This window comes from Cryptomeria japonica, chromosome 6 (genome assembly GCF_030272615.1).
Source record: "Cryptomeria japonica chromosome 6, Sugi_1.0, whole genome shotgun sequence".
NCBI classification, from domain to species: Eukaryota; Viridiplantae; Streptophyta; class Pinopsida; order Cupressales; family Cupressaceae; genus Cryptomeria; species Cryptomeria japonica.
The window spans coordinates 590,383,156-590,406,766 of NC_081410.1; the positions used below are offsets into that span (position 1 = coordinate 590,383,156).

A 23,611-nucleotide genomic window follows, 5' to 3' on the forward strand; every position below is an offset into this window, starting at 1 on the left:
ATAGTTGGTTATTGTCACTTTGGTTTGTTTCAACTATTAATGTTGTGAGATTTTTCCAAGATCAAGAGCTCAATGAAGAGTACAATAGAGAGACAAAATATAGGATAAGAACAAACTGTATTCTCATCAATAGATAAATGATCAATTGTTCCATTAATTACAATGAATATGAGCCTCCTTATATAGGCAAGGCTAGGGATATGTGAGCACACAAACATGACATGTGGCTCAATAAGAAACAAGGGTAGGTAGGAAATAGGTGTGGGTAGGTAGGAGAAACAATATAATAGTCCACATGAGGTGGATCACCCACTAAATGTGGAGTGTAACAATAATATCAACACCATAAAAGATGGAAATTCTCCTACACACACTATCCCAATGGGGCACAAACACCCAAGTGTCTCATACCCAAACTACTATGAAATGCATTTCCTAAGTAATCTTAAGTAAGTGTAATAATATCCAAGATGAATAATTATTTACACCAACACCCCCCCTTAAGTGCAACTTAGGGGAATGCACTTAAGTCTACAATGCAACTAAGCAATGCAAGATGGGTCCCGACTACTATGCCATGTTAGGTACCCATGTACAAATGCAAATGCATGAAAACCAATGCAATGAAATCTCTCACAAAGCAGGGAAAGAGAGAAAAACCCAATGGGAAAAAACCCTCCCCCAAAAGAGAGTTGAAAACATACAAGAGAACTCTCATAGAAGAATGTGAGGAACAAAACCCCATGTGAGGAAAAAGTCCCCCCCATATGAGAGAAGAAGAGAAGCTAGGAAGCCCCCCCTTAATGTGGAATCTGCACCAATGATAGAAGCTCGATGTATGAAGAAAATGCTCCACGAACGTCGAACAACAATCCTCCCCTTAGGAAGAAACAAAACCAAAGGTGTATCCATGAAGTCTCCCCAATCATGAAGGGAAGATGTATGAAAAAAACTCATGATGAAAGGAATCTTTGAAAACTGCTCAAGTGTCCCCATGTCGGTGCTGAAAGATATCCCCTCCAAAGGTGGTAAACTGTGGCACACTACTAAAAAAGGCACTCCAAGAGCTAGTGGAGATGGATGTAGAACATGTCCCAAAGACTCACATGTCTCCTCAAAAAATAAAGAGACCTCCTCCAACTACTGTACATAAGTATCCACAATCATGTCAACCTCGAAAGAATGATCATGTAGAGAATGAACAAGAGGGTCATAGTGTTCCCTCGCAACAATCGAAGAAGGATCACCTTCATCAAAGAGAAGATGAATTTCATCAATGGTGTCTCCCAAATCTGCAATGTAGGATTCCACAAACAAACCTGCAATGTCTATCAAATAATCATCCCATGAATCTGAAGTTGGAAGACAATGAATATCCTGCTACACTAAATCACATGAAGGCAAAACTGTCACACTATCCACATCATCAGGTGCAATAGGTGATGTGATATCAATATGAGGAGACAAAATACAAGGCTCAAGAATGGGGTTATATGTGAGAATCCCCATGTTCAAGTGCCCAAAGTTCTCCTCAAAAACTAAACCATCACAAGAAGTGTGATCATCATGTGTAGAATCATCAAATGTGAAATCATCATCATCAACAAAATCTAAAAAAGAGTATAACTGAGATGCATGATCAACCACCCCAGTCGCAATGATAGCTCTAGTCTCTAAGTCTCTAATGAAAACTGACTCGGGTGTGAACTCCACAACTCTCTTAGTTGCGCCATGTGTGATTTGATAGATAGAAAGGAGATTGTTTGTCAAGTGGGGTACACACAACACATCATTGAAGGAGTTATCCCCAATATCAATAGATCCTTTCCCAATCACATCCATGTATGTATGATTGCCCATCAAAATCTGCGGCATGGTGCAAGGCTCAAATGTAGAGAACATAGACTGCAAAGATGCCATATGATGAGAAGCCCCTGAATCTAGAAGCCATCTCTCTGAATCATGACTGACAGTAGCACATAGAGCTTTTCCTTTTCTTGTCCCAAAAGAGTGAGTCTTCCCACTTGTAGAAGCCATGAATGCTTGCCCTTTTCCGTTTGAATGTGAGGAAGTGGAAGTTGATGAATCATCCTTCTTGTAGACAGTAGACAAATCAATGTTATGCTTTTTGATGATATGTGTGAACTCATCAATCTTCTTAAAATGGCAACGACGCTCCTCATAACCTAACTTTTTACAATAGGCACAACTAGGTCTCTCCCTCTTTGTTGAAATATCCCTCTTGGAAGAGGATGAATCTCCTTGTTGTGGAGAAGATGGTGCTTTGTTGTTAGGCTTTGATTGCCATTTCTTCTTGTTTGAGTTGTCTTTTCCTTGATTTCCTTTGTTCCCTTGATTTTCCACTAATGCTTGAGACTTAGAAGCCTTAAGAATGCCCATGATTATCAACTTAGTTTGTTCCATCATCAATATTTCATTGAAAGCATCAAATGTAGGCATTGTGTAGCTTGAACCCATTGTCATCCTATGGGTTTGGAAACTAGAAACAAATGCTGCATATTCTTGTGGAAGCTTGCCCATCAAGTTGAAGATCAATTGAGTATCCTTCTTATCAATGCCACAATCTTTGAGTTGTGCCCTCAACTCATTTGCCTTAGTGACATAATCTTGTATAGTATCAAAGTTCTTGGGATCCAACATGGTGAGACCACTATCAATTTGATATCCCCTAATCTCATCAACTTGACCATATAAGTCTTGAAACTTTTTCCAAGCATCCTTGATTAGAGTACACTTCTCAATATGAAAAATGAGATCCTTTGATACATACTTTCTCAAGGTACCAATTGCCATGATATTTTTAGTGAGCCAATCCAAGTGACCAATTGGAACAACCTTAGGATCAGCAGGAGCAACAATAGTTCCATCAATGTAATGAGTTATTCCTTTTTCCATAAGTTTACTCCATGCATCAATTTTCCAAGTAGCATAATTATGAGGAGTTAAGAGAGGAAACTTAGAAGAACCCATAGCAGCAAAAAAAAAGGAACACAAGAGCACAAAATCACAAGAGACACCCCCCCAAATTCACTCAATCAAAGTACCCCCCCAAAAAATGATGATTTTGGCACTTTATATGTAGTGCCTGTACAATAGGCCACTTGCAAACAATGGCAAGGTGGAATTCTAATTTTGTTTCACAACTGCCCCAATAGGCTGAGAACTTTAAAGAAAAAGATTAGAGAGATAGATCTATGCAATACAAATGCCAAATTGGCCAAATAAGACCATATGATGAAAGTACTATTTCTACCAACAATTTCTGCAAATTGATAGCATATTCTAAGAGTAGACAAAAAATAATGCACTTTCAAAAAAAAGGGTACCTGAAAAGGAGTTCGTATGAGCCCGAACGGAGACCTGGAGTTGCAGAAACGGGGATTGGATAGGTATAGTCACCAAAAACAGATAATTCTGAAACATCTATCTATAAAAATCAGAAAATAATTCCACCACATGAAAGTACACGAAATTCTAGCCCATTTCAAAAAAAATTGCACAAAAAAAGGAGCAAAAATGAGCAAGATATGGCCATTTGAAGTTGAACTGCAAAATCAAAAAGCTCAATGAGAGGGCCCTGCAAAATTTTTGAAAAAATGATGATGTCAGCAGACTGGGGGTTAAATTTGACAGCTGTATGACTATCATCCAAACTTCATGGCTAACGTGGTGCTAACTATGCAAGTGATTTGGCAGGTGATGTGGCAACCAACTAGGCTGCTAACTATGTGTTGCTGACATGGCATTGCTGACTGGGCAGGAGGTACGGATTCCAAAAATAATTTCCAAATTTATTTATTTATTTATTTTTCAAAAACAATTTTCAAAAAATAATTTTTTTTTTTTTGAAAAAAAATCCGAAAATTTCATACCGTACCGCCCAAATTGGGCAGAAAATTTCCTCCAAACCCAAAAATTGATTTTCGCCAAAATAGATCAAATTTATACTTGATTTTTATGGAAATGGCCTCCCAGACACAATGGTGAGGTCGAAAACGCTCTAAGATGCCTCCGAAAAATGCAGTCCCTCAAATCCGAAAATAGAAGCCTTCAACGATGTCTCCAAAAACCAATCAATGAAGCCCCAATGGCTCTAATACCATGTGAGATTTTGCCAAGATCAAGAGCTCAATGAAGAGTTCAATAGAGAGACAAAATATAGGATAAGAATAAACTGTATTCTCATCAATAGATAAATGATCAATTGTTCCATTAATTACAATGAATATGAGCCTGCTTATATAGGCAAGGCTAGGGATATGTGAGCACACAAACATGACATGTGGCTCAATATGAAACAAGGGTAGGTAGGAAATAGGTGTGGGTAGGTAGGAGAAACAATATAATAGTCCACATGAGGTGGATCACCCATTGAATGTGGAGTGTAACAACAAGATCAACACCATAAAAGGTGGAAATTCTCCTACACACACTATCCCAATGTGGCACAAACACCCAAGTGTCTCATACCCAAACTACTATGAAATGCATTTCCTAAGTAATCTTAAGTAAGTGTAATAATATCCAAGATGTCTCACCAACAAATGTTAATTGGCTATTTTCCTTGCAAGGTTTCTCGATGACTTTAAAAACCTATTATTTTTTGAGATATTTGTGGTCTCCTTCCTTGTTTGGGAATGTCTCTATGCAAGGTGGTCATTCAGGAAAAAGCTTACGGGATGCCTTTCAAAACATGTTGTTAGTTTTTTCTCTCCTTGGCTAGTTTGTGTCTAGTGCAATGTTTTTGTTTGGTTTATAGTGTGGGACTCCTTAAATAACTTCTCTATTATAACTATGTGAAGCTTTGTAGGGTTGACACCATTGTTCCTATCAATGTGAGGTTCTAGTCAAAAGCATGTCTTTCAAAAAAGGGTCTTCTCTTTTTGGTGTTCTAGTTTAGTGCTCTAGTCAAAAGCCTCTCTTTCAAAAAAGGGGTTCCTCTTTTTTCATGTTTGTGGTCTCATTTCTTGTGAGTTCCCCCAATTATTTTAAGGGTTTGGTCCTTCTCTCACTTTATTCAATCACAATAATAGGAGGCATCTAGGTCCCACCAAAATAAATTGTTTGAAAGAGAGGTAAAAGGATCTAGGCTTGCACTTTTAAATCTGGTCCTATTTTGGTATTTGATGATGACTAAACATAGAATAAGATAATTGAGTTTTACAATGGGATATTACACATCTCCTTGATTTGGGCAATAAACTCAAAGCTAGAATTAGTCCTTATAGTATCTAGGGGAGTGAAAACTAAAGAAAGTGCTATTGAGACTATGAAACTAGGCTCACAATTAAGAAGTACAATTTAGAAACTAAATTAATTATATTGGAAGTGGTTGTGATGATTTCCCTTGGACGTGAAGGAACTTACTCTATATATCCTTAACCAAATCTTCTAATTGATCAAATCTATCCACATGTTGTTTCAAGATCTCCTACCATATTATTTTACATAATATATCTTGTAATTGAAACTTGTGAAGAGTTGAGATACTCCCAAGATCAACTTTTGAACCCACCAAAGGGAGTTGAATTTGTTAAAGAGAAGCCATTGATTGAATCTACTTTTTCTTTTCCAAAAACTCCTTGATATAATACATGTGATTGGTGGTAGAGAAAGAAGGTGTATTTGATTACTGAGCCTAAGATGATTTACCCTATAGAAGATGGACATAGTCTAAATAGATTGTCATATATTTTTCTTCTTCCTTGCATAGTTGTCAATATGATTTTTTAGTTTCTTCTTTTATCTCTATTTGTATTGTTTGAGTTATCTCCAATTTCTACAACATTATCTTATCTTGTAATTAGTTTGATATAAGCTCCTTATTTTGTAACTACATTACTCTTTACTTTTGTTATGGTGTAATTATAGGGGATACTTCTCCAATCACCAAATATTTTAAGTTAGCTTCTTCCTTAGTTTCTTTTTTCTTCCTAATCTTGGGTGCAATGGTTGAGGAGTATAAGAATATATCCATGAGATCTTCTAATGTAAAATTGGAGGCTACCATATACCTTATCAATACCCTTTTTGTGATTAATCTATTAGTAGATTCCACAATGATGTAGGTTTGTATTGTCTTATCCAAAACCTCCTTCTCTAATATCTTGTTTTATAATTTATCTATATTTACCAAAGTGGAGAATTTAGGGGCCGATATGTCTTCAGGAAGGTAAGTATCCTCTGACATTACTTCTTATTGTCTATATCCTATGGTAAGACCTCCCTTCTTTCCTTTTCCTTTTTACTTTTGTGTCTCCTCTTTATAATAATTTGTCATAATTCCCCTAATGTTTCCTCTTCTAAATATTATTGCTACAGAGCTGTAGTATGGCTTCTTCTTTTCCTTGGCTAACTAAGCCCTCTCCTTGTTTGGGTTTTGTGGAAGAACTGCTTATGTGTACCTATCTGGACTTTCTTGGGGTTTATTCACTTTTCTCCTATATTTCATTCTTTGTTAGACCCCATTCATCTTATAATTTCTCTCTATTTTTCTCTATATGTTTTATATATTATTCTTCAACTATTGAATCCATGTATTTATGGTGTGTAGGAAATATTTCTACCTTAGGGTCTTTGGAGAGGCTCAAGAAAGTTTCCACATATGAGCCTATTTATGCATCTATCACCTTATAGGATAGTTATGGAATCCATGAGGTTCGAGGTTCAATGGATTCCATCAAAGTTCAAAGTCTTCATCAATGAGGAAAACAATATTTTTTGAGTACTTGTAGATTACATCATATGAAATTATCTCCCTTTATTGAATATTCTATTGAGAATATTTAAAGAACCACTAGTAGACAAAGGTGTATGAGGAAGCATATTTGAAGTGATGGATATGGTCAAGGATCTATGTCTCTACCAAATGAGAAGAGTACCATATCTTCCCCACAAAGGTTATTAATTCATTTCAAAAATTAAATGTGAGACATATAACTAGAGTCCCATACATAAAATTATAATGAGACTGCTTGGTGTGTTGAATATTGTCCAATAGCTCCTACTATAGGACCTCACAAAGGTGAATATATTTTCTCTGTATGACCATATAGTAAGTGGGATGAATGGCAATAACATAGGCGAAGTCCTCTCAATTGGTGTAATAAATTTTGTATGCTATGCCCATGGTAGAATATTTCACTATTGGATATGTTATCTTTGTCACATCCAAGCTTCCTATATTGTATGTAGCTATGTTTATTTTTGTGACTTCCACATTTGGATCATCTCACAATAATGGTTCTCACTTTTTTGCCAAAGTAGGGCATTGAAAATAGTATTTTAAATTCATTCTTTACTTTCAAACACCCATAGCAACTAAGCTGTTAAGAATTTGAAGATGATATGAACTAGTGATTTGTGATGGCAAAAATATTTTTTTAAAGTTATGTTTATGTCATCGCACATAAATTTTTTAATACACAGGATAAAGTTCTAGTCTTTTTAAATATAGATTTGCAACATCAATATCTAACTCTTGTATTTTATTTCATAATGTTTTGTTGCATTATTTTCTAATCAAGTTTTGACATCATACCAATTATCATTTAGACATAGGTGTATGCTATAACACATAACTTATTTAGCATAAATCAAAATTTAATTTGTTTCTTGGTTGGAACAAGGACATCAATACCTAATGTATAGATATTTTCAGAATTTTTTTCACTAACTTATTTTTTTCTAAATGTGTAGAAAAAAGAACTTGATGTTGGGTGAAAAATTATGTTCATTAAAACATTAATTTTTTTTTTTATAATTCAACCAAAATATATTAAAATTATATTTGATAAAAAGCTCATTTTGAGGGCTATGACCAAGGTATAAGTTGGTTTGCAAAATTCTTTCCACTTGCAAGTGCAACCCAAGCTTTGAATGTAAATTTTTTGAGTAAAATTGAATGGGATGGTGGGAAGGTATAGCCAAAGACCTTTTCTCATACAAAGGTCCTTCAAATAATGGTATGTTTAAATTTCATAACCCTTTAATATTTTTTTTAAATTACATTAATAGTTATATTTTTGCAAGACCCCCTTGTCACAATATTAAGACTAGGATGTCATTTTCAAATAAATATAATATACTTAAAAAAAAAGTAAGAAGTGGTATATTATTGTCAAATACCACAAGACTAATACTAGGGTATGCGATAAATGAAGTATGCATGCATTCAATAATTGTATCAACACCATAATCTTAACAGATAAACCACAAAAAACCTTAAATTTCATATCAAAATGATGTCACCTAAGTTTTAAATTAGAATCATGTATCTCTACTTCATAGTAAATTATTTTTAGCAAAAGCCATGCAAAATCGTGCTTAAAAATATTTATATTTTAATTGTACCATCTAAATCTTGAATCCTATCAATAATTTCAAATATATATGATAGTTTTTTAAACAATATGTATATCTTACTTATAATTTCAGATTTTGCTGACAACTTAAAATTTAAGATACCAAAATATACGATCTTCAAATTTAAGATAATTATGTATATCATAAATTTATGATATCCTAAATTAAATATAATAAAAAAATTCTTCTAAACAATAGAATTAATTTCTAACAAATAATTTTTAAAATAAATTTTTTTTGGTAGATAACTTACCCAAAAACCACTTCAACATACTTTAGTTATAATGTTCAACTTTAATCAATAAACAACTAAATTATCATTTGTGAAAATGGTTGAATTTTAATAATACAATGTTAACTAATATTTGTTTCAAACATACATGGTAAAATTCATCCATTCACATGAGAGGATTGAATTGTTATATACATTTAAGCTGAATTAATTGCAAGAAGATTGACCTCAACTACATTTGATTTCATTAACAATTATGAAATTAGTGAGAGAAAATAAAGACTATGAATGAATTTAAAAATATAAAAAATGATAAATAACAAATAATTGCATCTAATTAAAAATATAGTATATATAATAAATTACTATAAAACTTTAAAATCATATTAAATTCTTTTTAAAATACATACATCTATAAAGTATAAAACAAAAAATATATACAACATACTTTTAAAATAAGTAATGGGAAAATTGTTGTTAAATTAAGTAAGACAAAACATTCATAGATCTCTTGAAATTTTTAGTGTTGGGAAAAATATTATATTGGTCAAAACTCTCAATAATCAAATATGATGTCTTCACGAGACTAAATTTTTGATGTTGAAAAAAATATTATAATGATCAAAACTCTCAATAGTCAAATATGACTTCTTCACCAAACCCTTCTTTTATATTATATATTCTTTTTATTTTGATTAATACATACATTTTTAAAATTCAAAATTTGACGTTTTCACATTATTGGCCAAGAAGCCACATCCAATTAAGACCAAAATACTAATTAATATCTCGATTATATAGATGTAGTGTTGAGGAATACCCAAAGCACGTTCTTTGAATATTATGGTGCGTCTACTTCTAGATAAAAATTTCCTGCATTTCTACGTCTGGTGATCTTGGCACGTTCCAGGAACGCCATTGAATTATAGTAAGCACACAAATTAACAAATATATATGCTATTGAATTCAACCCTTCAAGATCGGACAAATGAAAGAATCCTTAGTATTTTCTACATTTAGTAGCGATTTTCAGATTTTAGAAAACTTTTTCCTTGAATTAAGTTGACTTTCACAAATAATTGTAACAATGTATCGTTCTCCATGCCATCTGTTCATGAACCTCTCACTGTCAAATATATTTGACTTGACTTTAAACTTTCAGAAGTGGGTGTTTTTCCATGTTTTAGGTTTCGGAGTCTGAGGCTTGTCTGACATTTCTACTACCTAAAATTGACACGAAAAAGATTCGTCGGTGCACCAGTAACATACGCATTAGTGCCTATATATAGGTCAATGAGAGCGTGCTCTTCATTGCCTGTGGTTATTTCACATTTCCAAATTGAAATGTTGAGGTTATTGAATTCACATTTCTAAATTGGGAGGAATGCGCAAGCTATAGAAGCCTAACCCATCAAAGTTCTAACTTGATTGTTAATTGGGCAAAAGTTAGATAGGACTCAGATGGATGTACAGAATCTTTCTTGGTTTTCTGTGGTGATTGGCTGTGTGATTGTATATCTCTTGTTGAAGAGACTAAGGAATGATAATTCCAAGCCTTTTCTTCCCCCTGGACCTCCACCTTTGCCATTAGTAGGAAATCTCCTTCAATTGGGAGGAGGAAAAGCCACTGAAGTTCTGCTGGCACTTTCTCAGCAATATGGCCCACTTATGACTCTCCGTCTAGGCATGAAAACAGTGATGGTAGTCTCCTCTCCTGCCATGGCGAAAGAGGTTCTCAAAACCCAGGATCACAATCTGGCTGGCAGATGGGTTTTACAAGCAGCCAAGACTCTTGATCAGCACAAATCCTCAATAGGCTGGGCTGATCACGGTCCTCACTGGAAGAAGCTGAGGCGTATTGCAGGTACCGAGCTCATGACATCAAAGAGACTGCAAGCTCTGCAGCATCTCAGGAGAGAGGAGATTTTCAGAACCATTCGGTTGATTTTTGAGGAGAAGGGAAAAAGTGTGAATATTGCACATATAGTGTTTTATATCGGTCTCAATCTGTTAGGCAACATGGTCTTCAGTTCAAGCGTGTTCGATCCCAGCAATCCGGAGTCTGTGGAGTTCAAGGATGCTTTTTCCCTGTCAATGAAGCTCGCAGGAACACCAAATGTTGCTGACTTTTTCCCATTTCTTGCTTTTCTGGATCCTCAGCGCCTGTGCCATCAGATGGCCATAAATTTTAAAAAGGTGCACAAGTTTTTAGACGTGTATATACAGGATCGCCTTGCCAAGAGAAGCAAAAACGTTGAGCAGAGCGGAGATGCAAACAAAGATTTTCTAGACGTATTACTGGATTCCAGTGGCACTGATTTGACCATTACTGACATCAGAGCCCTAATTTTTGTAAGTTTCAAGAATTGTAGTTAGTGTTTGCTTCTGGTTTTTTGGCTGGCCATGGGGGTAAAGAAGTCTTAATTTATTAAAACAGCAGAGTTGAAATCAGAAGCAGGAGAGCCAAATTGATTATTATTATTATTTTTTGGGTTGAATTTTAAATTTGGAAATGCAAGTTGACTCTTGACCAGGACTCTTGTGAAAAGAACTGTTTTCAATGAATTCATTTTTATTCTTATTGTTCCTTCGTGATGGATACTACCTAGTATTGATAATTCTCGCTATGCTTAGAATAAGGATCTACGATTCGTGATGTTCTATTTAAAAAGATTGCAATAAATTTTAAAGGGTTTTCATTTGTTGCAGGAATTGTTCATGGCCGGTAGCGACACCACAGCTACAACGATAGAATGGGCTATGGCAGAACTTATTCGGAATCCAGATATAATGAAACGGGTCCAACAAGAATTGGAAGAGGTGGTTGGTCTTAATAGAAAAGTAGAGGAAACTGACATTGATCAGTTACCATACCTTCATGCAGTAGTGAAAGAAGTGTTCCGCTTGCACCCACCCATTCCACTTCTGGTCCCACACAAAGCTGAAAAATCCTGCGAGGTAGCAGGCTACACAATACCCAAGGACAGCCAAATCATTGTGAACGTGTGGGCAATTGGGAGGGATCCTTCCATCTGGGAAGAGCCTTCGAGATTTATTCCAGAGAGATTTCTGGAGGGTGAGAAGAGTAAGATGGAGTACAAGGGGCACGATTTTGAACTGCTGCCATTTGGAGCAGGAAGAAGAATATGTGTGGGACTTCCTTTGGCTCATCGAATGGTTCATCTGGTTTTGGCTTCGCTTGCTCACTCCTTCGACTGGATGCTATCTGATGGGATGCCTTCCTACAAGCTTGATATGAGTGATGACCTTGGAGCTGCATTGAAGAAGGCTGTAGAATTACAGGCCATTGCCATACCACGCCTCCCCCATAACTTGTATTAATACAATTTTTTTTGCCCATAGCTTTTATTAGTATATACCTTTTTTTTTCAGGCTACTCCATATCTACCACTAGATTGTTGTGTTGTTAGCTAGTTTTACTTGCTAACTTTTAAATTATTAGTGTGTTTTCTTTGTAAGAGCAGCAGCTCTATCTTATGTATGTAAGTTCTGTTGTAAGAGAGAAGCAAGTCTATTTTTATTTCTTTATTTTTAAATTATTAGTGTGTTTTCTTTGTAAGAGCAGCAGCTCTATCTTATGTATGTAAGTTATGTTTTAAGAGAGAAGCAAGTCTATTTTTATTTCTTTATCTATTGTAAGAGCACCGGGTCTATTTTTCAGTCTCTCCTACGCGAGCAAGTTTTGTCCAAAACTTTTCTTATCCTATGAAAAAAAGTTGAAGTTGTTTATTAACTTGATATATATAAACATATTATAATGTTCATCACTGTATAATTTTATTTGAGTGCTTAATGAAAAGAGCTGAACTTCTTTATTGATGAGTTCAGTTTATGTGTTATCTACCTCTTTGTTTTTCTTCATCTGCTACCAAAATCGAGTTAATGGTATTTTTTTTCTAGTCAAATTCTTCAACTGAATGAAAGAATTATTGATTGACCGAATTATTGATATTGGTCAATCACAATGAAGGCCTTGTTTAGTTCTCAATATATTTTGGAGTTCTTAGTAGATGACTTTTTTCAATCTATAGATGCAACAACAAGCAGACAAGGATTTTCTTTGAGATAATAGGAAAAAGGATTCTAAGGCTCTTTTCTGCATTTTTTAAGTAGTGCTTGAGAGCATCTTCCCAAAAGTTCCAGTTGCAGCTAAAACAAAATCAAAACAAGCAGGGACATCCTTTAAACTGCATATCAAGGAATTACTAAGTAAAAACTGCAAAATTGTAAATGTGTGAATCTGAAGATTCATATTCTACTCAATTTATTGGAATAGTTAATCAGAATAGATAACATAGTGAGACTCTTAAAGATAGAAGAATAGTTGAAAAGTTTCTACCTACAAAGTTTAAATCTATTGAACTATTACTATTAAAGAAACCAAAAATCTTTCATAGCATTTTGTACATGAGCTCAATGCCTCTCTAAGTTTTCACGAGAATTTTCTTAGTCATTCCTCTAACTCTTCTTTGGAGAATGCTCTTATCTCACAAGTTTCAGTTTGTCATGGTAGAAGAAGAAATTTGTATAGAGGTGGAAGAACCAGCCTAACAAATTCAAGTGGAAGAGGTGCAAATCAAATTCCAAGTCAAAATCAATCACAAAACCAAAGGTATGACAAATATCAAGTTCAATGCCACTAATTGTAAAAAATTTGGCCAATATGAAAATATATTGTAAAAGATGTGGTCAATATGCAAACGAATGTAGAAAAAAAAAAAAGATTTCAACCAAAAAAAGTGTAAATTTTTCTAAAGAAAATCATAGTCAAAGCAATATATTCCTAGCATATAATGTTTCTCAGTAGGTTCAACTCTTTCCATTAAGAATTCAAGTAAAATTACATAGCAATTGACATCAAAATATGCTTTATAAATAACAAATTAACAAACAACTTCAACCATGTTTCGTAGCATAACTGATAAAGAAAACTTTTGGACAAAATATGCTCACAAAGAGAGGACTAAAAAATAAAGTTGGCACTCTTACAATAGATAGAGAAATAAAAATAGTATTTCTACTCTCTTAAAACAAAACTGACATAAGATATAGATGTTATAGATGTTGCTCTTCCTAAAAAACACTCTAAAATTAGGTTTTCTCCTCTTTGTTTTTCAACTACACCATGTATCTACTAGTACATTTGGAATATTAACAATATAAAAATTTATTTAGAATATTATAGATTTGAGTTTATCAATATGTAGATATTTTCACCAAGTCATGAAAAAATGAAAGCTTTGAGTATCTACAAGACTATTTGGGCATCGTAAATGGTAGTAATTTTGGTTAAGAGAGAATGTTACAAAAGGTAATCCCTATGACCATAGAAATTGTAGTTATAAAATCTTTCACATAGCACTTGATTGAGCACAATTGTAGCATTAAATATTTCATGACTTTTGACCTTATCTCTTTTATCCACCTTTCAAATCTTATCTTATATTGTAATTAGTGTATGAATCATATTTATTAGTTGACAACAACTCATACGTAGCTTAGGTTCAATAATGTCCCACAATAGAGGAATTCATAAATGCTTTTATAAGAAATGCAATTATACTTGTGATTATTTAGATAGTGTAGAAATATATAGAAGAAAATAACAAATTTTATTGTTGAGGTAGCAATAGGTCTAATTTTTTCCTAGTTTATTGTGAGAGCAAAAACTCTATCTTCTATAAGTGTGTAGCCTTATTTTCTAATAAGAGCAACAATTTAACATTTTTTTTATTGTATAGTAATTTTTTTGTGTAATAGAAAGGGTTGAGATATTTTTTAATTTATCTTAGCTTGGTGATCTATGCAACTCTTTTTGGTTAACAGAAAGAGTTAAAGTTCTTTATTGATTAATTAAGTTTGTTTGTCAAACTTTTTTGTATTTTCTACCCCCTATTTTTTCTTCATCTAGTATTGGAGCTGGAAGTTAATGATATCTTCTTCTAGCACAAGTCTTATATATCCCTAGATTTGTCAATTCAATGGAAAGAATTTTAAATATTGGTCAATCACAATGAAGGCCTATTTTATCTCTCAAGACATATGAGAGTTTTGGAGAATGTCTTTTTTGAACCTATAGATACAACATACAATGCATTATCTCAATTAGAGAAGGATACTCACAAGGATAATAGGAAAAAGGATTTTGAGGCTCTCTTATACATCTCTTAAGGAACACATTGGAGAATTTTTTTTTGGATTGTAGTAGCAACAAAATCAAAGAAAGAACTAGACATCCTTTAAAATACATATCAAAGTATGGATAAAGTAAAAATTAAAAAATTAAAATTTTTAAGAAGAGATTATGAAACTATGTCTATGAAATATTCTAAATCTATAGATTCATTTTTTAGTCTTGAGTTAATGGACTAGTGAAGCAAAGCTTCTAAACGGAGCCTACTTAATGATCCTACCCACAAAGTTTGAATCTATTGTTATGGCTATTGAACAAACCAAAAACCTTTCACATTTTTTTATGGATGAGATCCATTCTCCTCTAGTTTCTCATGAGCATAGGACTAGTTTATTTTCTAGCCCTTATTTAGAGCATGCTTTGAAGACACAAGTTTCAATTAGTCATGGTACAGGAAAATGATGATCTAACCTCAGAGGTGGATGAAGAAATTCATATAAAGGTGGAAGAAAAGGCTCAAAAATTCAAGTCAGAGAGGAGGCAACCAAATCTCAAATCAAAACCAATCTCAAAGATAAATATATGAAAAATATCAAGTTCAATGTCACTATTGAAAAATATATGGTCATTACGCAAATAATTACAAAAAAAAGAATTTTTCTTTTCAAAAAGGGGGATGAAAATTAATTAAAATAGAGGAAGAACATCAATACAAATCCACCAAGTGTCCAAAACAACCAACCAACAAAAAACAACAAAAGAAAAGAACCACCTAGAAAACCATTATCTAGGCATGTCTTCATGAATTAATTTATCTAAGTATTGGGAATAATACAAATTAAGATGCTTCCACTCACTAATATACCATTCAAGAACATGTTTAGAAGCCCATTAAGCCAAATAATCATCCACCCTATTCCACTCCTTGGGATGTAGTCGAAGGAGAAAAAATCCAAAGAATTACTTAACAAGATAAATTGTTAGGCAATCAAAGCCAACTACAAATTAGCTCCATCAATATTGTACGTGTCTAAAATATTGATCAATAATTTGAGAATCTAATTCACAAATAACCTTGTGCCAACGAAGAGCACAAATTCTTTGCAAAGGACAAAGGATATCAAGATCTTCCATAAGATTATTTGATTATACTCATTTATAGATGGAAAGAAATGAAAGGTCCACACAAGAGCTATCCCTCCCAATTCCACCAATGCGCACATGCCTAGTATTATCCCTAGTAGACCCATTTGTGTTGATTTTGAGAATTCCCTTAGGAAGTGGAGTCCAACTACCCTCCCTTTAGGTTTTCATTCTGGTGCAATCACGGTTAGGAGGGACCTCAATGAGATCTATCCGGACCATGCAATAAGAGTAAACACAACCAAAGCAAGACAAGATGATGGAGGCAATGCAGAACTCAATGAATTAGATCATAAAAACTGATTACAAATGGCAAGTAACATTCAGGCTTCAAGATTCGGCTCACTGGACTACAATATACATGCTTAATTATAGAATATGTCAACTCCGGAGCTCTAAATCTTAAGATATATCTTCTATATTCTCTAGAATGAGTTATGATGCTTAATTACATTGATTTATATGTGCAAGAGAAATCCATGTTGGCCCAAGAGGGATCAAGTGCCAAAGAACAAGATCAAACATGTAAAACCACCAGGTCAGCCTCTACCAAGGAAAATCCTCCAGAAAAATCCAAAGGAAGACGTGTGGATCTGCGGAAGGTTGGCCACATGCTAGGGAGTATTGGAATCAGTGAACTGAAGCTCCGCAAGATTCATCAATAGAATAGGTCCAAGCAGTTCTGGGGTTCTAAGCCAAAAAACTGTCTCGAAATAAGGAAGTGATAACTTGTCGAAAAAAGATCCAAATATCCCACGGTTCATGAATTAGGAAGATAATCATGTTTAGAAGCAAAATCTAGCTCCACAAGATTTGGTGAGAAAATGCAAGAAAATGCAGAAAGGAATGTTGAAGCTACAAAACAGAAAAGAAATTGAAAAGAAATATTTTTGGTTGATGCAAGACTACCAAGAACCGAGGATGCTCCTACATTAGACATCCAAGGTTGTTGAAAAAGTTAGTCCCTCACTTTGCTGGGGTCAGAGAAAAACCAAGGCGGTCCACCTCTACCTAAGAAATCCAATATGAATCTTCAACCGGTCTATCCTTCCATTTCACAAGATACTCCTTGTACTAATTGCTCTAAGTGCTACATCCAATCCTACTGTCCAAAATGTCTTCAATCTAATATGGTTCCTTCTGGGGAAATTGCTTCTCCCAGTCTACAATATTGCCTTCACTGGATTCTAATTCATGATACTGATGTAGATCTGCAATGTTGAATATAGGTGAAATACTCAAACCATCTGATAGCTCCACTTCATATGCATTTTTGCAACTAAACTTCCTCAAGATCTTGCAAGGTCCAAAATTTCTCATCTACGACTTGTTATAGGTTCCAACTGGAAATACTTCTTTCTTCAGATACACCATCACTTCATCGCCAATATCAAATTCCTTATGTCTTCTCTTCTCATCTTCTTTCTCCTTATCCTTGCTACTCATTTCCTCCAAATGTTGCTTAACCTGAATATGTAAGGCCTTCATGTGATCTGCAAATTCTTCTGCTTCTACACTCTTTCTATCTTCATTACTGATATACATCTAGGGTGTTCTATGGTAACAAGCTCAAAAGGTGTTCTTCTGATACTCTTATTCACTAAATTATTGTAGACAAACTCTGCCTGTGCAAGAATAAAATCCCAACTTCCGTTTTTCTCACCAAGAATCTCAACAAATTTCCCAAACTCCTGTTTACTACCTCTAACTATCCATCAGCCTGTGGGTGAAAAGTAGAACTAAATTTCAAATTTGTCTTCATCTTCTTCCAAAGTGTTCTCCAAAAATAACCAACAAATTTTAGTGTCTTTGTTTGAAACTATGCTTTTAGGTAACCCATGTAATCTCAGTACTTCCTTGAAAAATAGGTCAGCTATATGCACTGCATCTGATGTCTTCTTACAAGGTATGAAATGATCCATATTCAAGAATCTATCCACCACCACAAATATAGAATCATTCCCTCTCCGTGTCTTAGATAATCCAAGTATGAAATCCATGATTATGTCCTCCCAAGGTCTCTCTGGTATTGTCAAAGGTTTATACAAACCCACATTCTGACTACTACCTTTTGCAACTTGACAAACTCTACTACTCTGCACAAATTTCCTACTTATGAATATGAAGCCAAAAGCAATGTTCACTCACCAATGCTATTGTTTTGTCAACACCAAAGTGTCCGGCTAATCCTCCACTATGCTTCTCTATTATCAGATTCACCCTCATAGAACTTTTAGGTATACGAGTTAGTGCAGGATCATGGGGGGCCCAAAAGTGGCGATGTAAAAAAAATAGCCTTCTCCACTCACCTAAAAATGCAAAAATCCGTATTGACTTTTTGCTTGGCTTGGGCATCAGTACACCTTGGCATGGTAAACACCTAAGCAAATCGGATATCAGATATCCAATTTTTATTTGTAGTTTTAAATTAAAAAATAAATTATATAATATATAATGTAATATAATAATATATTATATATTACATATTATATAATATATAATATATAATATATTATTATCTTATATTATATATTATATAATACATAATATATTTAATATAATATTAGATTATAAAATATTATATAATATATTATTATATTATATATTATAATATTATAAATTATAAAATATAATATATTATATAATTATATAATATATTATATTATATAATACATAATATATAATATATTATATTATTATCTAATACGTATTATATATATTTGTGAGATTTTGCAAAGATCAAGGGCACAATGAAAAGTATAAAAGAGAGACAAAATAATGACAAGAACAAATTGTATTCTCATCAATATGCAAATGATCAACTGGATTTTCCAATACAATGAATATAGGCCTGCTTATATAGGCAAGACCATATGGATATACGAGCAACCAATCATGACATGTGGCTCAATGAGAAACAAGGGTAGGTAAGAAATACTACGGGTAGGTAGGAGAAATAATATAATATTCTACAAGAGGTGGATGACCCACCGAATGTGGAGTGTATCAACAAAATAAGACCACAAAAGGTGGAATTTCTCCTACAAGCTATATCCCTATGTGCAAACTTCCCTAAGTGTCTCAAATCCAAACTACAAAGAGATGCATTATCCTAAGTTAACTTAAGTAAAGTGTAATAATATTCATGATGAATATTTATTTACACCAACACCCCCCCTTAAGTGCAACTTAGGGGAATGAAGACTCAAGTCAACAATGCAAGATGGCTCTTGACGATACAATGTGGCATCAACTGGTGGAGAAGAACACTGAGCCTCAAGCTTGACTCCAGAAATAAAGGGAGTCGGTGCAGGCTTACAATCAGCCATATGAAAGCATGCAAGTAGATTAAGAGCATACTTGGGCTGCGATAGTGTAATCCTGGAAGGTGACCGTGAAATCTCTATCCCGACAAAGTAGTGCAAAAGACCCAAGTCAGTCATAGCAAATCTGTCATGGAAAGCAAATTCGGCTCTACTAATGATGGATGCGGTGCTCCCTGTAATGATCAAATCATCAACATAGAGCACAAGTATCATGTGTGAGTCATCCTATCATAAAATGTAGACATTCGGATTGGAATGACACCTGGTGAACCCTGCTGAGAGAAGAAAGGAATCCATCTTCGCATACCAAGCCCTGGGGGCCTGCTTAAGGCCATAGAGAGATTTCCTTAGTCTGCGAACCAAGGAAGTATCCTGGATGAAACCCTCTAGCTACTCCATATAAATATCCTCATCAAGGTCACCATGAAGAAAATAACTCTTCACATCCATCTGATCTACAGCCTAACCATGAGGTGCAGCAATAGCAAGTGTCAAATGAATGGAGTTCATCTTGGCTACGAGCGCAAAGGTCTCTGTATAGTCAACACCTGGAACCTGAGAGAAACCTTTTGCAACAAGTCGAACCTTATACTTATACACACTACCATTTGCTGCAAACTTGGTCCGATAAATCCACTTACATCGAACCATCTTTCTCCCCTTAGGGAGATGGACCAAATCCCATGTGTTGTTCCTCATCAAGGAACTATACTCTTCCTCCATAGCTTGGTCCCACTCAGGAACCCCTGATGCTTCCCAAAATGTCTGTAGATCGGAAGTGGTAGAAATGAATGCATGTGGAAGGTCCTGATGCTGTGATCGAGTCCTCCGTGTATCTGAAGGATCCCCAACAAGAGAACCCACAAACTCAAGTGTCTGTCAAGCCCAACAAGGTCTAGGTGGAGGTGGAGAATGAGGCTCCTCAACTGCAAGTGGACCATGTAGAGGGGTAACCTTGAGAGTTAGAGTTGAAGGAGTCTCATCATCTAAATCACTAGCATCACTATCCACAATGGAGGAAGGTGGAGGAGGTAGAGAGGCTAAGCTAGGAGAGCTTTCCTCAAAGTGAACACTCCTCTTAATAAACACCTCATGTGTCTTAGCATGCATCAATCTATATGCCTTAATACCCTCAGGATATCCAACAAAAATGTAAGGCCGACTCTAAGGTTCCAATGCCTTGTGTTTCTGCAGAGGTATGCAAGCCCATGTTGGACACCCAAAGACTCTAAAATGTCTCACAATCGGTTTCCTACCAGCCCAAGCCTCAAAAGGAGTAATACCTTGCAAATCTTTGTGAGGAACCCAATTCTAGATGTGTGTGGTACAACAGATAGCCTCTGCCCAAAAGGTGGGATCAAGAGAACGTGCGTGTATCATACAACTAGCCATTTCTTTCAGAGTTCTATTCTTGCATTCTGCAACTTCATTCTATTGTGGAGTGTATGCAACAGAATGTTGAAGATCAATCCCCTCAATTGTACAAAAATCCTCAAGTCTTTTGTTCGCATATTCCCTTCCATTATTTGTATGAATAATCTTGACCACTTTCTCGGATTGCTTCTCCACACAAGTCTTGAAGTCCTGAAATCTATCAAATACTTCACTCTTATGAATGAGAAAGTAGACCCAAGTGAAGAGGGAGTAGTCATCAATGAAGGTGAGGACATAGCAGGCCTTGCTAAATGAAGGTGTTGGGAATGGATCTGCTAAATCACTGTGAACAAGTTGAAGAACTTCCAAAGCTCTCCAAGCTTTCCCCTTATCAAACTTCTCCTTGAGATGTGTGCCCATGGAACAACTTGAACATACACCCTCTGAAAAACTGATTCGAGGTAGACCTACGACCATGTCTTTATTGTTGAGGTGCTGAAGATAGCAATAGTTGAGGTGACCAAACCGCTCATGCCATATCTTACCTTTTGAATTTGAATGAGTAAGCAAAGCCCTAGAAGGAGAACTTGGCACAAAGTGGGAGAATGAATAAAGCCTTGAGTTGTCATTGACTTGTCCCACTACTACCAAGGCATCATTATCAAGTTCCTCTACCACAACTGAATCTGGTGTAAACTCAACCTTTTTTCCATTCCCATAGTGAGTGATTTGGTAGATAGAGAGAAGATTGGTAGACAAGTTAGGAACATAAAGAACATTCTCAAATGTTCCATCATCCATGTCAATTGAACCTTTCCCTTCAACTTCTACTTGTGTATCATCACCTATGTAAATGTGAGGTACCTTAGATGGCTCCAATGAAGAAAACTGCTCCTTTGTAGAACCCATGCGATAAGAGGCACCCGAGTCAAGTATCCACTACTATGAAGAACCTATTGTAGCCACAAATGCTTTCCCATTTTCCTTAGACTGAGGAAGAGGAAGGAGATGAATCCTTCTTTGCGTAGGCTGATGGTAAGTTGATGTTGTTTTTCTTAAGAAGAATTGTCAACTCATCAACTTGCTTGGTGTGGCATCGATGCTCATCATGACCATACTTCTTGCAATATGCACAAGTTGGTTTATCCTTCTTGGAATAGGATGAAAAATCGCCTTGTGATGGAGAGGATGATTGCACTTTTTCCCGTTGTGGCTTTGAATTAGATTGCTTCTTCTTCTTGTTGGAATCTTTGCCTTGACTCCCTTGATTAGCCACCAAAGCCTTGGACTTTGACGACTTGAGGAGCCCCATGTTCAACAACTTAGATTGTTCCAATATCAACATTTCTATGAAGGCATCAAATGAATGAATGATGTAGGAACTCCCCACCATCAAACGATGAGTTTGGAATCTTGAAACAAATGCTGCATATTCTGGTGCAAGCTTGTCCAACAAGTTGAATATAAACTGAGCATCCTTTTTGTCAATTCCACAATCCTTAAGCTTTGCTCTTAGCTCATTTTCTTTGGTGACATAATCTTGGATTGTATTAAAACTCTTGGGATCCAAGTTGGTGAGCTCATTGTCAATCTTGTAACCTCTAATTTCATCAACTTGACTATACCATTTCTGAAACATATCCCAAGCCTCTTTGATTGTAGTGCACTTCTCAATGTGAAAAATGAGATCATCTAATACATACTTACGTAAAGTTCCAAGAGCCATGCAATTCTTAGTGAGCCATTCTAACTGAGCATTAGGATCATCCTTAGGATCATGTGGTGCTGCTATTGTTCCATCTATGTAATGTGTGAGACCTTTTTCCATTAATTTGCTCCATACTTTAATTTTCAATGATGCATAATTATGTGGAGTTAAAGGTGGAAATTTATGAGGACTCATTGCAACAAAAATGAAAGAGCACAAGGAAAGAGAGGAACAATCACACAAGACACCCCCCAAATTCACTCAATCAAAGAACCCCCCACCAAAAAAAATATGATGATTTGACACTTTACACTTAGTGCGTGTACAATGTGCCACTTGCAAAAAATGACAAAGTGGACTTCTAATTTCAACTTTACAACTACCTTAATAAGACCAAAGAAGACTCAAACTAATAATGCAAGAGATCTAAACTAAGATCCAAGCAAATTACAAGTACCAAGTAGGCCAAATAAGACCAATATTTGAAAGTACAATTTCCACTCAAAATATCTAAAATATGATCATATATTATAAAAGTAGACAAAAAAATATGCACTTTAAAATAAAACGATACCTGAAAAGGAGGTCATATGAGCTCAAACAAAGCCTTTGAAGTTGCAAAATTGAGGATTAGACAGGTACAGCTGAGAGAATCCACAAATTCTGAAACACTTGTGCAACAAAATTAGAAAATAACCATACCACCACGAAGAGCACAAAAAATTATCCCAAATAAAAAAAAATTGCACCCAAAAAGGAGCAAAATTGAGCAAGTTATGAGCCTCCAAAGTTGACCCAAAAATCGAAACTGCTCAGTGGAGAGGGGTTAAATTTTTTTCAAAAAATGTTGACTGGGCGCTAACTGAACGGTTGAATAGGCAGAAAGAACGGACCCGCAAATTTTATTTTATTTTTTAACTAGAAAAAAAATTTCAGATTTTTTAATTTTTTTTTGAGATCCAAAACTTTTGTACCGTATTGCCCGAATTGGGCAAAAAATTCCTCCAACGCCTAAAATTGGATTTTCGCCAAAATAGGTCGAGTTTATACTCGATTTTTATGGAAATGGCCTCTCAGACGCAATGGTGAGGTCGAAAACACTCTACGATGCCTCTAAAAAATGTTTTCCCTTAGATCCGAAAATAGAAGCCTTTCAAGATGTCTCCAAAAACCAATCAATTGAAGCCCCAATGACTCTGATACCATGTGATATTTTGCCAAGATCAAGGACAAAATGAAAAGTATAAAAGAGAGACAAAATAATGACAAGAACAAATTGTATTCTCATC

The 23,611-nt window shown here is 35.0% G+C and overlaps 1 protein-coding gene across 1 annotated transcript; it reads left to right on the plus strand.

Annotated features, from left to right (window-relative positions):
- The first annotated feature begins 9,950 nt into the window (after positions 1-9,950).
- LOC131035689 (geraniol 8-hydroxylase) lies at positions 9,951-12,136 on the plus strand. The gene is made up of 2 exons (XM_057967428.1): positions 9,951-10,969; positions 11,327-12,136. Exons 1-2 carry the CDS (start codon positions 10,079-10,081, stop codon positions 11,957-11,959), a joined length of 1,524 nt encoding a protein of 507 aa, XP_057823411.1. The 5' UTR covers positions 9,951-10,078; the 3' UTR covers positions 11,960-12,136.
- Positions 12,137-23,611: the final 11,475 nt, after the last annotated feature.